The sequence below is a fragment of the Pseudopipra pipra genome, chromosome Z, assembly GCF_036250125.1.
Source record: "Pseudopipra pipra isolate bDixPip1 chromosome Z, bDixPip1.hap1, whole genome shotgun sequence".
Classification (NCBI taxonomy): domain Eukaryota; kingdom Metazoa; phylum Chordata; class Aves; order Passeriformes; family Pipridae; genus Pseudopipra; species Pseudopipra pipra.
In genome coordinates this window covers 21,097,003-21,109,453 of record NC_087581.1, presented here as the reverse complement: position 1 = coordinate 21,109,453, position 12,451 = coordinate 21,097,003, and the positions used below count along the sequence as shown (strand labels likewise).

The window sequence follows — 12,451 nt, the reverse complement described above, 5'->3', positions numbered from 1 at the left end:
AAAATAAAATAATTTTTACTCATTCAGTCAGACTATCCAAAACTATAAGAGGTTTGGTTTTCTGAACTTTACACACAAACTGGGAACAAAGAGCATTGAAGAAAACATTCCCAGAAAAATCAAGTACTGCAAAGAACTCTTCGTAAAAGAACTTAACTGAATATAAGTTACTAATTAACTGAATTGCAGGAGTATAAAACTAAATTATGAATATTATCTTATGTTATATCACTTAACGTGTGTTCTATAAGAAACTTAATACTTAAACTCATAAAAAGTTCAGGATTTAAGAAACATTAAGACAGGCCAACCCACATCAGGGAGAACTTGACCGAACTTCATATGTTAAGTCATAAGGATCTCACTGCTTTTGCAGAAGTGAATTTCAGAATGAACTAATTCAGTAGTGAATGAACACCAGAACAAAGAAGAATTATATTTTTATTATCTAATTATCACTATAAAACTTCAAGTAAGACACTTTGTTAACCACTAATTTTAGTGAGAAGTACAGGAACTCAAAGATTTGAACATTGTATTCAATGTCCAATGTATAGGATATGTACCTATACAAAGTTGGTCTGCAGGCTGATACAAAATAGACTGCTCGAAGTCCTACGTAAATAGCAAAAGAAGAGGAAAAACAAAAGTTGTAAAAAACAACCTTTGTAGCATCCTTTCCATATTAAAAGAGTAGAGAAAAGTTTGCCTAAGATATCCACTATTGTAACACCTGCTTCTTAGGTAGGTAAGGATCAACTTTGCATTCCAGCTCCTTCCTCATGCATCTACACAGCATGGAAGAATTCAAAGCCAAAGCAGAAGAAAATACAAAGGGAAAGTGAGTACAAAGAGTGATACAGATGTGTAGTTCTATGCCTTTGGAAAGTCATTTCAACATGGATACAGTTACAGACAAGTAAGGGAGTATTTGGTCATTACTGTACACTTCAGTTTTAATGCTGAGTGATGAACTTCCCTAATGTACAGTATATCCTTTCTAGTCACAGATTCACAAAGTGAGTATCTAGCTATGTACTACTTCACTAAGACTTTAAGACCTAGTAATACCAGAACATGCAAAATGGATAACAAAACTTTGTTAGAAGCCACTATCATCATAAGCAAAGCAACAGTACGTTGTTGCATAAGTACTTTTATGATCATTCTATTTTGTTCTATTCCCAGTTCTATTTTGGTCAAGGAAGTTTTACTGGATCTTCTGCCAAGGACTAAAACCTTCAGAGGAAAAGCCAAAAGTTTTTCTTATGTGATCAAGCAAATCATCAGTAAGGGCTCCAATAACTGAATTTACGTTCCTCCCCCTCCTCCTTCCTGATGTTTTAGACAAGGAAGGGAGCATTTTTGGAGTGGAAATAAAAGAACAGGCTAAAGAGCTCTAGTTACAGGGTTATAAGAATTAATGCGCAATGCCAGACAGAGCATCCTGCAATCATACAAGATGGGATGTTTATGGGAGAAATGGAAGGATCTAAATTACTTTGGGAGGAACAAGAGTAGGAAAATAAAGGGAGAGGTGCACAAAAGGAGTCAAGTGTATCTAAATGCTTTGCTGCTCAGCACACTCGTCTACCCATGCTGTGCACCTGCTGACTACAGAGGCAGTCTCTATTCTGTGTGCATACGTGATATGGAGATCTAAGCTCTAGCAGCTGGAGTTAAACCATGGGTTATATGGACCTGTATAACAGTAGCACCAGCAACCAGAGCAAGTATGTCAGTGTGTGACTGCCTGAGAATATCAAACCAGACTGGGTGGCTTGGGAAGCCAAGTATTGAAGTGGGGCCACTGATCTAAGCTGGACACTTGTGTGTGCCTCTGAGTGCTACAACTGAAGATCTTATCTACCAGTAGGACCAGTGTATCCAGGCGAAGTATTGGAGAGACTGTAAGGTCCGGAGGTTGACTGAGATAACCATGTCTCAATCTCTCTCACCTCCTCTCCACCTCCAAACAAGACAAGCAGAGATGAGGAGGTATATGGGCAACTTACAGCATAATCTGAGTCTCTAAACCGAGACACTGGGATTCACAGTGTCTGAGTGAAAGGGCAGGGCGTGTGTGCATCTGACTGAGGGGGTCTGTAGTAGGAAGTGTGGTGGGTTTGCAAGCACTGTGTGCTTGTGTGTGGCAGAAACTGGGAGACTGGGGATGCAAAGCTAGTTCCTGGAAACACGGAACATCTAGGATTATCACTGGGGGATCCATATTGTACACATCTAGGCATACTAATGAGCCTGTATACTTATCAGCCAGAAAGTGCAACAGGATAATGTTGTTGGTGCTGGTACTGTCTGCATGACTGCTGATTTCTGTCTCTGCTGATCTGTACAGATGGCTGTGGGTATGTGTGTTGTACATGTATCTTGTATGTGCCTATCAGGAACACATGCTCAGCGCTGCATCTGGGTGGTTTGAGAGGGCATGGAACTGCAGCTGCCTGAGGTTACCTGATTCAGAACCTCTAACATCTCTCAAACTCCACTTTTCAGCACAGATGAAATAAAAGTGAAGTATATAGTAGAATAAATGCCTGATGATGTTTTGCAAAGGTACAAGCTCTGCTGCTCCCACCTCTGCAAAATAGTATCAATGTCTTGATAAGAACTCTTCCCCAACATGAATTTCTGACAAAAGGGGAAGATCTGGAAGATTTGGACTTGCACAGATAAAATTTCTACAAGTTAGCATTCTTTTGTCATATGCATTACAAACTACAGCAAATGCCTTCAGGATGAAAGATGCAGACTTTAAACAGAGAAATCTTAAGATTTGGAGAATACCCACCAGGACAGTTGTTACACAGATGAAAATAACTGGTACATTAAAAACTAAAAGATAGTGTATCAGTCTCTTTTTGTATCTCTTTACAGTTATATCCTTTTAGTCTAGCAAGCAAGAGAATTGCTTGAATTCCAACCAAGTCACTTGACTGATGGAATGTCCACACACACATTATAGTTTTAAGAAACTAATCTCATATCTGAGACATGCCAAACCCCCAGTAGTCTTTATAAATGTAGCCCACAACTATCTTAAAACTGCTTTTCAGTATTTGCCAGAATCACTTACCTATACAGTTTTTGGATTGCATGGGCTGCATTCTTTCTCACATAAGGAGATAAATCAGAAGAGGCTTCCTTAATAGCAAGCATCATAATAGGAACAATAATTGGGACCCGGATACTGGATAAAACTCTTAAAGCACTTGCACGGATTAATTGATTAGGATCCTAAAGAACAGGAGGGAAGGGGAGAAAGAAAATAAGATAATGCAGAAACAAATAATAAATTTGCTGCAGTCTTTACACTTAATTAGTAACAACACATTAAAACATGTAAATCTATCTGACTGTAAGTCAGGCCTGTAAGTGAAGGCCACACTACTAAGAAAATCTGCCACACTTCATACAAAGAAATTTTCAACAATCAAAAAAAAAGTAAAACAAATCAAGAACGAGAACATTAAAACATTATGAAAATCTGAAAATTTTACGAAGGAAACATTAACATAATGCATTTTCACAAACAAAATATGGGAATGATGGGTAAAAAAGAGTAATATTTTATTTAATTATCTGATACATTTGTTCCAATCCAAGTGGAATTCAGATATTCTCAAAGACACACTAGATCAGCTTTATTACTTATATTTAAGAAAGGTCAAATGAAAATGTTGTTTTCAGTTGTGACACTCACACTCAAGTTCTTGAGAACGAATCCACTCTATGCTTTATGTCAAGATACAAACTGAAGCCAGTAACAAAATGAATTTTTAAACAACATGTCAAAATACTACACTAAATGGTTTGAGACTTTTTTCTATTTCTTTTCCTCCCTTCTTTTGTCCCAGTTCTTGGTCCTCTTTTAGAATACTAGGGTTAGCTTGGAGATCCAACACACCTGTATTTGGAAGAACAGTTAGATAAACTTTGTCCTTTAATCATGGGCTTGGGATACGAGGGAAAAATGTTGCTTAATAAGGTACTAAATCCTCCAAAATCCAGCAAACTGAAATTGAGCATTGTTAATTCAGTGTACTGTCCTGCCAGAAGGGAACTTCCTAAAGAACATTTCTCCAAAGGACTGAAAACTGGCAACACAGATTTTCAGACTGGTATTACTTAATGATTAGTTCCTCTAAGCTCTCAAAATTCTTACATTTTAGCAGCTTCTGAGTAGTAAGAATCTGGATGGTGAAAGCACTTCATTTGACAGTTTTGGGAAAACAACTTGTTCTTACTAGAGTTTGCAAATCTGATCTGCAGTCACAGAAATTGAAAATACCCTAAAACGTTCTTTCTACAGAGGGAGAAAAAAATCTCCACACATAAAGCCAAATTATAATCATTGCAAAAAGAGAAACAAAACATTACAAAAATGAACAGAGAGAATTAATTATATTTGCCTATTTTTTACAGCAGATTTCCTCAGTTGCTGACAATCTCACTAGCTTGGTGTCTACCTCCTTGCCACACTGCCACTCCTTTTTTTGCTACTCAGCCACAACATTTGACCTATCCCCTTCCTACTGTTCTCATTACCCACAGCTTTTAAAAGAGTTATGCCATGAGAAGTGATCATTGCATACATATATCACTAGAAACACAGGACACAAAGTAATTTGAATTTTAGCTTTTCATGGCAGTCACGGATAGTAAAGGTAGTACGTTTGATATTGAGATAAAAGTTGAAAGGAAAAGGGCAGAAAATTCTGTAGTTGGTGTGGGATGCTCCAAGAGCTGCACAAGTGTTGCTCTGATTGCAATATATCCCAACAAGATGCAAGGTCTGGGTTAAGTGACATGACAGAAATTAATTATGAACCTAGAGCAGTCTTACAAGAAAGGTAAAAGAAAAAAGAAAAAAAGCGATCTTCTCTTATTATAAAAACTGGCCAAATTTAAGAACATAGACTTAATAAATCTTTCTTTTCTCCACAGTCACACTTCAAAAGCAACCCTAATCTTTGCTCTCTAATCCCATTTCTCATTGTGATCTGATTTGAAACAGAAGATTACAAAATGCTTTTTTTCAGTGCTTTTAATGAAAAAGCACTATGTGCAACACACTGAATATTTTAATTTAGGTACTACTATCTTCCTTATCTTTTTTCCAATCCTCTGTTGTAAATAAAGTTCTTTTACATAAACTAAAAGGAAGACAGGTAGTTCATGGCAATAACAGGGTCTTTTTGCTATATACGTAAGTTAAGTTGGAAGGAGAAAAGGCATTCCAGAAATTAAATGCTACATTGTGGATTTGAGAGCACCATTCTGCTGCCTTTCTTCAGTGAAGTAATTTTACATCTTGCAGGCTTAGCTGCTTGACAAGGTTTGAGGTAGTACAAAAAACTTTGTCAATCACATAACTTGAAACTACTTTATCAGATGCAGATATTTACATGCTTTAGTTTACCACTACACTTACACAAATACTTCTATTTTCGCACTGCTAGCTCAGAATTCCCTATGAAATGTTAGTTAGTAGTCACTTTTCAGTAGTCACTCACTTTTAAAGCACGTTGAAAAGTACTGATGGACAATAATGCTAAATCTTGCTGCTCCTCTGCGTAGCGCATCAGATAAACATATACAAGCTTTTTTATCTGAAAAGAAAAAGTACAATGAACATCACAGTCAGAAAGTTTTAGAATTCTGTAAAACTAAGCCCTAGATTGCATAGTTTCAACAAAATTTTATTCTTTGAAGAAAGAGCTAATATATCACTGAAGTACTCACACGCTTCTCCAATGTCTTGCAATTTACTTCAATTCTTTTAATAGTAACTCCTGAGGTGCTGCAATGTTGCTTAATTAATGACACAGTCAGATGAAGGCTAATAACACAAAGTACTGCCTTATATTATCAACTAGTAAATAAAGAATAATCTAAGATGTTGACATGTGTCAACTGATCACTTGAGCACTTCTCATGTTTTTTTCTTATAGAAAATAGATTAAACTGAAATAGCCAAGAATTTCAACAAGTTCATTTTATTTTACCCTGAAACTCAATATCAATTACTTTAACACATTTGAAAGTGAATATAACTTCCTGCTGAAGTGTGGTAATTTACACTATTTACATGTGATTAAAAGAGCACTTCTGACTATGTTTTGGAAAAAAACAAAGGATATTAGATTCACCTTTGCATGACTACAAGCATCCAAAAGATGCCGCCAACATAAGCATATTACAAAGGATGCAATGTTCAATGATTAAGAAAATCTCAGTATGATTTTGGGGAGGAGGGTGTTCAATTTAATTCACTTTACCCCCTCATGGCCACTGTACGCCCAGGAAGCCGTGAAAACATTTTTTTTACATTTGAGTTGTAAACTGACTATTGGGGTTTATAATGGAAAATTCTGAAAGACCCTCAACTACAGCTGTGCTAATAATTACTGTCACTATCAGAAGATGTACCTTTGTGCCAATTCTGGCAAAAAACCATAATATTAAATCACAGACGGTTACATCATACTAAATTATTTGTTGTTCAACTATAGAGAAGTAGCAATCAACATTGACCACAAGAGGCCTGTGCACTGAATGACTGCAGGTGTGCAAAGAAAGCCTCCTTTCCTTGAAACCACTTTGTGACTAGAAATGAAAGCACTCAGAGCTTCGTGACTACACTATTCTTTTACCATTTACCTTCATTCAATGTTAAAATGCTCTGTTCTATAAAACTAATCATAACAGGAGCACATTAGGCTTGAGGAACACAGGCAGATTTGTTTAATTAATTTATCAATATAAGCACATCAAACTCCATGAATTATTGATGAAGACTTATTTTTGTTCTATACCACCAATTGTTTATTAGGTCACTTTTTGTATCCTTACCATGCACGACATGATGCACTTAATCAATCTAAGGTTGGCGTGTACTTATCAAAAAAAAAAAAAAAAAAAAGGGCACTTCTGTAAACAATAAGATGCCCTTTGCTTCTCTTAAAACAAATTAACATGTTATATACTACTCCTTCATCTCCATTTTCCTGCATCAGAGCATTCAGCCCTGATTTTAAAATAAAAACAGAAGCCATTTCTGGGCAGGAAAGTCACTTGGATACGAAATCACTCAGATAAACCAATGTATTGTCTGCTACTACATCGTAGTAATTTGTACAGATTTGTGTAAGAATTCTTAGGAAATTTGGCAAAACAGTTTCAGAAAACAGTATCATGATCAATGTACTAAGAATCTGACTTAACCCAGTAATTTCTCATAATTTCAAGAGCATCCTAAAAAATGGATCATGATAAAGGTTCCCGAGACACAAGACAGCTCTAAATAGTGCTACATTATGATCTAAACTTGACATCTAACTCAACTTGATAAAGAAATTAGTCAAATGGCTTCAATGAATGTCCTGATCTCTTTGCAGTTTAACAGTCACTTCTTGCATAAAGAAGATACGTGATTTCATACAACTGCCTATTTGTTTTAAAATAAGAAAACAGGTCCATAAGATATCAACAGTGAAAGGCTTCTGCTAATTAGTGTTACGTTATGTGATAAGACCTTGTTTTCACACCACAAAGGAGCACAGAGAGACAAGGGGGATGGAGGGATGTTTGCATGCAACACCCTGCTCTGGTTTCTCCCAAGCCAATGACAGGAACCATCAGCTCAGAAGCGCAGAGAGAGACACAGCAGTAGCAGGGAAACTAAATTTAGGACTCGAAGAAAGGACACCTTGTCACACTCCTCCCAGAACCACTTCAGGGAAGCCTCAGCTCCCATGCCCAGATGTTAAAACCACCAAGTATCAATAAACACCACAGCACCTTTCAGACTTGAAAGTCTTTTATGCGTACTGGGTGTATGGGACACAGATGAAGAGCATCTTAGACAAGACTTAGCATGGGATGTTTTGAGGAAGAACCAAAGTGAAAGAGAAGCAGAGGAAATCTACCTGATCTGGAGAAGAACAAGTTGGGGAAAACAGAGGTATAAGATGGCTGGACACATCTGAACAGTTTGCTGGTTGGTACATCTACCCTTCTACGTGATTAGTACAGTCCATTACATTTACTCATTAAATTACATTTTTATCTATTTTCCTTGGTGAAGTACTCTTTATTCAGCATGAAGGTGCATGTATGTGCCAGCAACTATAGTCAGGCCACAAGCTAGAGGGCTGACATGTACATAGGCACCAGCAGCTGGAGAGACCAGAGTGAGGGGACTTAAGTGTGACCCCAATAACTGGAATGTGATGCCAAGCCATAGGGTGTCGCTGGGTATCTGTCGAAGGGCCTCGGTCCGAGGGGGGAAGAAGACACACAACACACACGAGGGAGTGAGACAAAGAGATGTCTGTCTGCTCAGCGCAGCAGGCAGCCTTTTATTAGGTTCTCTTACTTCTACTTTCCCACACACACAACACAAACATATTTCCACAAAAACACTGAGGAACACGCACCTGCACTTCAGCCACACAGCTCCAGGCTGTGTCCATGGGAACTATCTAGTTAGCTTCACTGCTCCCATGGAAAACGGCCCAACACCTTGTAACATTCCAAACTCCTCAAACTTCAGTTGTGGGGCTGTGACTTCACCCCACAATAGGGACCTCTAAATCCATGGTGGCCAGCACCTGGAACAAGGGAGGGTCTGGCTGCCTACACCTTGGCTGGGACCACAGGCCAGAGGTGACCTGTGACCATAAATGCCAGCAACTGAAGAGACCAGAGTCTGTGAAACCAAGCACAAGCCCATGTCCCTGTGGTGCCAGTGGCTGGAAAGGATGCAAGTGTGCACATGGATCAAGCTGCAGTGGCTGGCAGGTAGGTGAAGTGGCCTGTGAAGGAGGTAAGTCTGGGTATGGGCATCTAAGGGTGAGACAACAGGAGGAACTGGCACAGACCACTGAAGTCCCAACCAGCTACCAAGGAAACCAGATGGCCTGTGGACAAGATCTAGGCTTTTTCTGTGTACCTCTCTAAGGGCATAACCACGGGGGTTTGGACAGCAGAGGACTAGGGGAGTTCCAGCCAGGTCCAGCTGTGCTCCATTCATGCACACAGCTGTGTGTCTAAGGGAAGGTCCATGAGGGAGCAGCTACTGAGAAACCAGGGTAGTCCTGGTTTACAGGCATGAAACAGGGCTGCAGCATCAGAGGCTCATACATCCATGTGCCAGCAACAGGAGTGACTGAGATCCATGGGTCAGCCACTTTGCAGACTCAGTGTGGATGGATCCAAACATAGCAGACATTCATCTTGAACTGACAAACTGCTGGTGCTGTTTATGTTCACCGGGATACCCTGTGACAATTTATGGGGTTGCTTCTGTATATACATTTTTCTTTTGTATATATAGATATACAAGATTTATATGTATGTGCACACCTACCAGGAATACACTCTCAGGCTCACTACTGTTGGGCTGAAAGCCCAGAGCTTGGGCAGTCTTGCCTCTGTTGGCCTAGTGGTTCCAGCACTAAAGTTAAAAGCACATCAGATGAATAATACTGTTCAAGGTATTCCTCTTTGGTGTAAGGTCTCTCTGTTTAAAATTGGACTTGGAGTACTCATAACTTACAAATGCAAATTAAAGAGGAAAAGAATATTTAACTAGTCTGATTCCTTGTCTCACTTCCTTTTACTGCCTATTACTAAAAGTACAATTACCATTTCTAAAATAGTTTTAATACAGTAAGTTCCTGAAAGACTCTGAATTAGCATCGTTGCACACTTACAGCTCCCATTTCCAGAAGAGGGTGGAACAATGATGCATGCATTCAGTTGACTTAAAACCCAGTGCCTCAAACAACTGTTTACCACATTTTTCAATGTTGCATGTTCAGTCTGCTTTCATCAAACCGATGCTTGTTAGTCACTACGAGGTCTGAAACTACGAATTTACAGATGCTATTTTTATCCAAATCTCATTTGTCAAGTCAACTATAACTCTGACACCTCTTCACTGGAGTAGTTACTGAAGCAAGCTACTTTGTGTGCCTAACACCTGATGAAGGCGCAAGAACACACACTTTTTTTACCCAACCCTTACCTCTCAGCTTCAATCTCCAGCATACTTTTTCAAATACAATGTAGCACAATCCTAAACTTCGGAAGAAGCACCATACCTCAAATAAACTACAATAACTCTTCTCAATTACAAACATATTTCACAAACTTTCTGAAATCAAGAATTTTTTTTAAAATGTAAATAGTTATTATACCTCCCTCCAAATCACCCAATAGGTTTCCTTTATTTACACATAAAATTTCTACCATAATGAAATAAACTCCTAGAAGTTCTATTAAAAATGCTAGAGATTTTATGGTTTATATTGAAGTCTGGTACAATTAGATAAAATTTTCATAATCAGATCTTCCATAACAGCATGCTTAATGAGTTATAGGAATACCTCAATATTTTTACTGGCAACATTCTTCACAACAGCAGGAAACAGCTCAGAAGCATTTTTTCCCTTTGCAATCATCTGAAAAAAAGAAGGAAGAGACAAATCTTAGTAATGTAATAATAAAATTTATTTAGAGTATGGTTTGTGTTTTGTTGATTTATTTCAGATCTGTATTTCAAATCTGATTTCTATGAAATTGAGGATAAAACCCATTTTTTGGTTATTAGAATATACGTGATACAATCCATACAGCAAAAACTCTGAGTGCTGGCTAGTTACAAGTTTGGGCGATGGAATCAATGAACTGGACTTTAGCACACAGGATGACACATAACTTTTAATGCCTTAAAAATAACTAGAAACAGAGATCTTGCTAATCTGAAAAGCCTTGCAGAGTTACCTTTTAGGAGCTGGGGAAAAAAAAAAAAAAGCACAACAAAACCCATCAGAAGCTATACAAGTTTCAGTCCTGCTCCTTTTCCCTGAAACAATCTTGGTTTGCAACAGCACTAAGAATAAAAATAAAAATAGACATCACACTTTAAAAACAAGGCAAGGTTGTTTTCCATAGCAAGTTAAACACAAAAGGCTGTAAAGTGTTTATAGAGAACAAAAAAGGATAAACAGAAACCACACAGTGAAAGTAAGATCAATGCACTAATTTTCTTCTATTTTTCTTTTTTTTTTGAAAGGAAGTTTTCATGTTTGATCTTGGAGAAATCTGAAACCAGACATGTCATAAACAATAAAATTGTCACAATAAAGACCATAAACAACAAAACCCCAGTTTAGCTTCAGTTCTTGTACGAACACTGCAGTTGCACAACGTTCTTACTTCTTAGATCTAATTGCAGTAGGCTGTCTGGCAGTACTTTTAAGTCCAAACTGCATACCATGGGATTTCAGGAATTTATTCAACAGCACTGTAACTTGATGTAACATAACTCTGAGAATCTGTGTGTCTCGCCCAAGGATGAGATTCAGCCAGTCAAACATCAAGTAAATCAGAAAGCTCACTAAGCAAATACAGAATCATGGAACAGAGACCTTTCAAGTCACCTAGTCCAACTTCCCTGCAGTGAATGGGGACATCTTCAACTAGATCAGGGTGCTCAGAGCCCTGTCCAATCTGATATTGAATGTTTCCAGAGATGGGGCATCCACCATCTCTCCAGGCAACCTGTTACAGTGTTTCACCACCCTCGCTGTAAAATACTTTTTCCTTATATCTAATCTAAATCAACCTTTTAGTTTAAACCATCACTCCTTGTCCAGTCACATGTCCTACTACAAAGTTCCTCTCCAGCTTTCTCATAGGCCCTTTTTTAAGTACTGAAAGGTGCTATAAGGTCTCCTTGGAGCCTTCTCTTCTCCAGGCTGACAACCCCAACTCTCTTGGCCTGTCCTCATAGGAGACATATTCCAACCCTCAGATCATTCTTGTGGCCTCCTCCAGACCTGCTCCAACATGTACACATTTTTCCTGTGTCAACAACCCCAGAGTTGGATGCAGTTCTTCAGGTGAGGTCTCTGGTACCAGAGCAGAGTAGAAGGGCAGAATCCCCTCCCTTGACTCACTGGCCACGTTTTCTGGGCTATTATAAGTGAACACTGTCAGCTCACAACCAGCATTTCACTCACCAGAACTCCCAAGCCCTTCTTGGTAGACCTGCTCTCAATCCCTTCATCCTCCATCTGTATTGATACTGGAGTCTGCCACAACCCTAGGGCAGGGCCTTGTACTTGGTCTTGTTGAACCCCATGAGGTCCACATAAGTTTCCCATGGGTCCAGCTTGTCCAGGTCCCTCTGGATGGCATCCCATCCCTCAGGCATGTAAACCACACCACTCAGCCTGGTGTTGTCTGCAAATCTGGTGAGGGTGCACTCAATCCCACTGTCTACATCACTAATAAAGACATTAAACAGTACTGGTCCCAGTACGGACCACTAAGGGATAACACTTGTCACTGATGTCCACTAGGGTCCAACACAAATAAGCAACAACAAATATACAGGGATCCAACAAAGAAACGTGAGCTC

General features: G+C 38.7%; 1 protein-coding gene across 6 annotated transcripts in view; it reads right to left on the bottom strand.

The window, feature by feature from the left end:
* AP3B1 (adaptor related protein complex 3 subunit beta 1) overlaps window positions 1–12,451 on the bottom strand; it is a 149,203-nt gene that overhangs the window by 119,238 nt on the left and 17,514 nt on the right. For all 6 annotated transcript variants that reach the window (XM_064642434.1, XM_064642435.1, XM_064642437.1 and 3 more), the window contains exons 3-5: window positions 10,413–10,487; window positions 5,535–5,630; window positions 3,095–3,255 (exon numbers count right to left, since the gene is read on the bottom strand). In XM_064642434.1, the coding sequence (XP_064498504.1) occupies window positions 3,095–3,255; window positions 5,535–5,630; window positions 10,413–10,487 (332 nt within the window). The remainder of the gene's footprint in view (window positions 1–3,094; window positions 3,256–5,534; window positions 5,631–10,412; window positions 10,488–12,451) is intronic.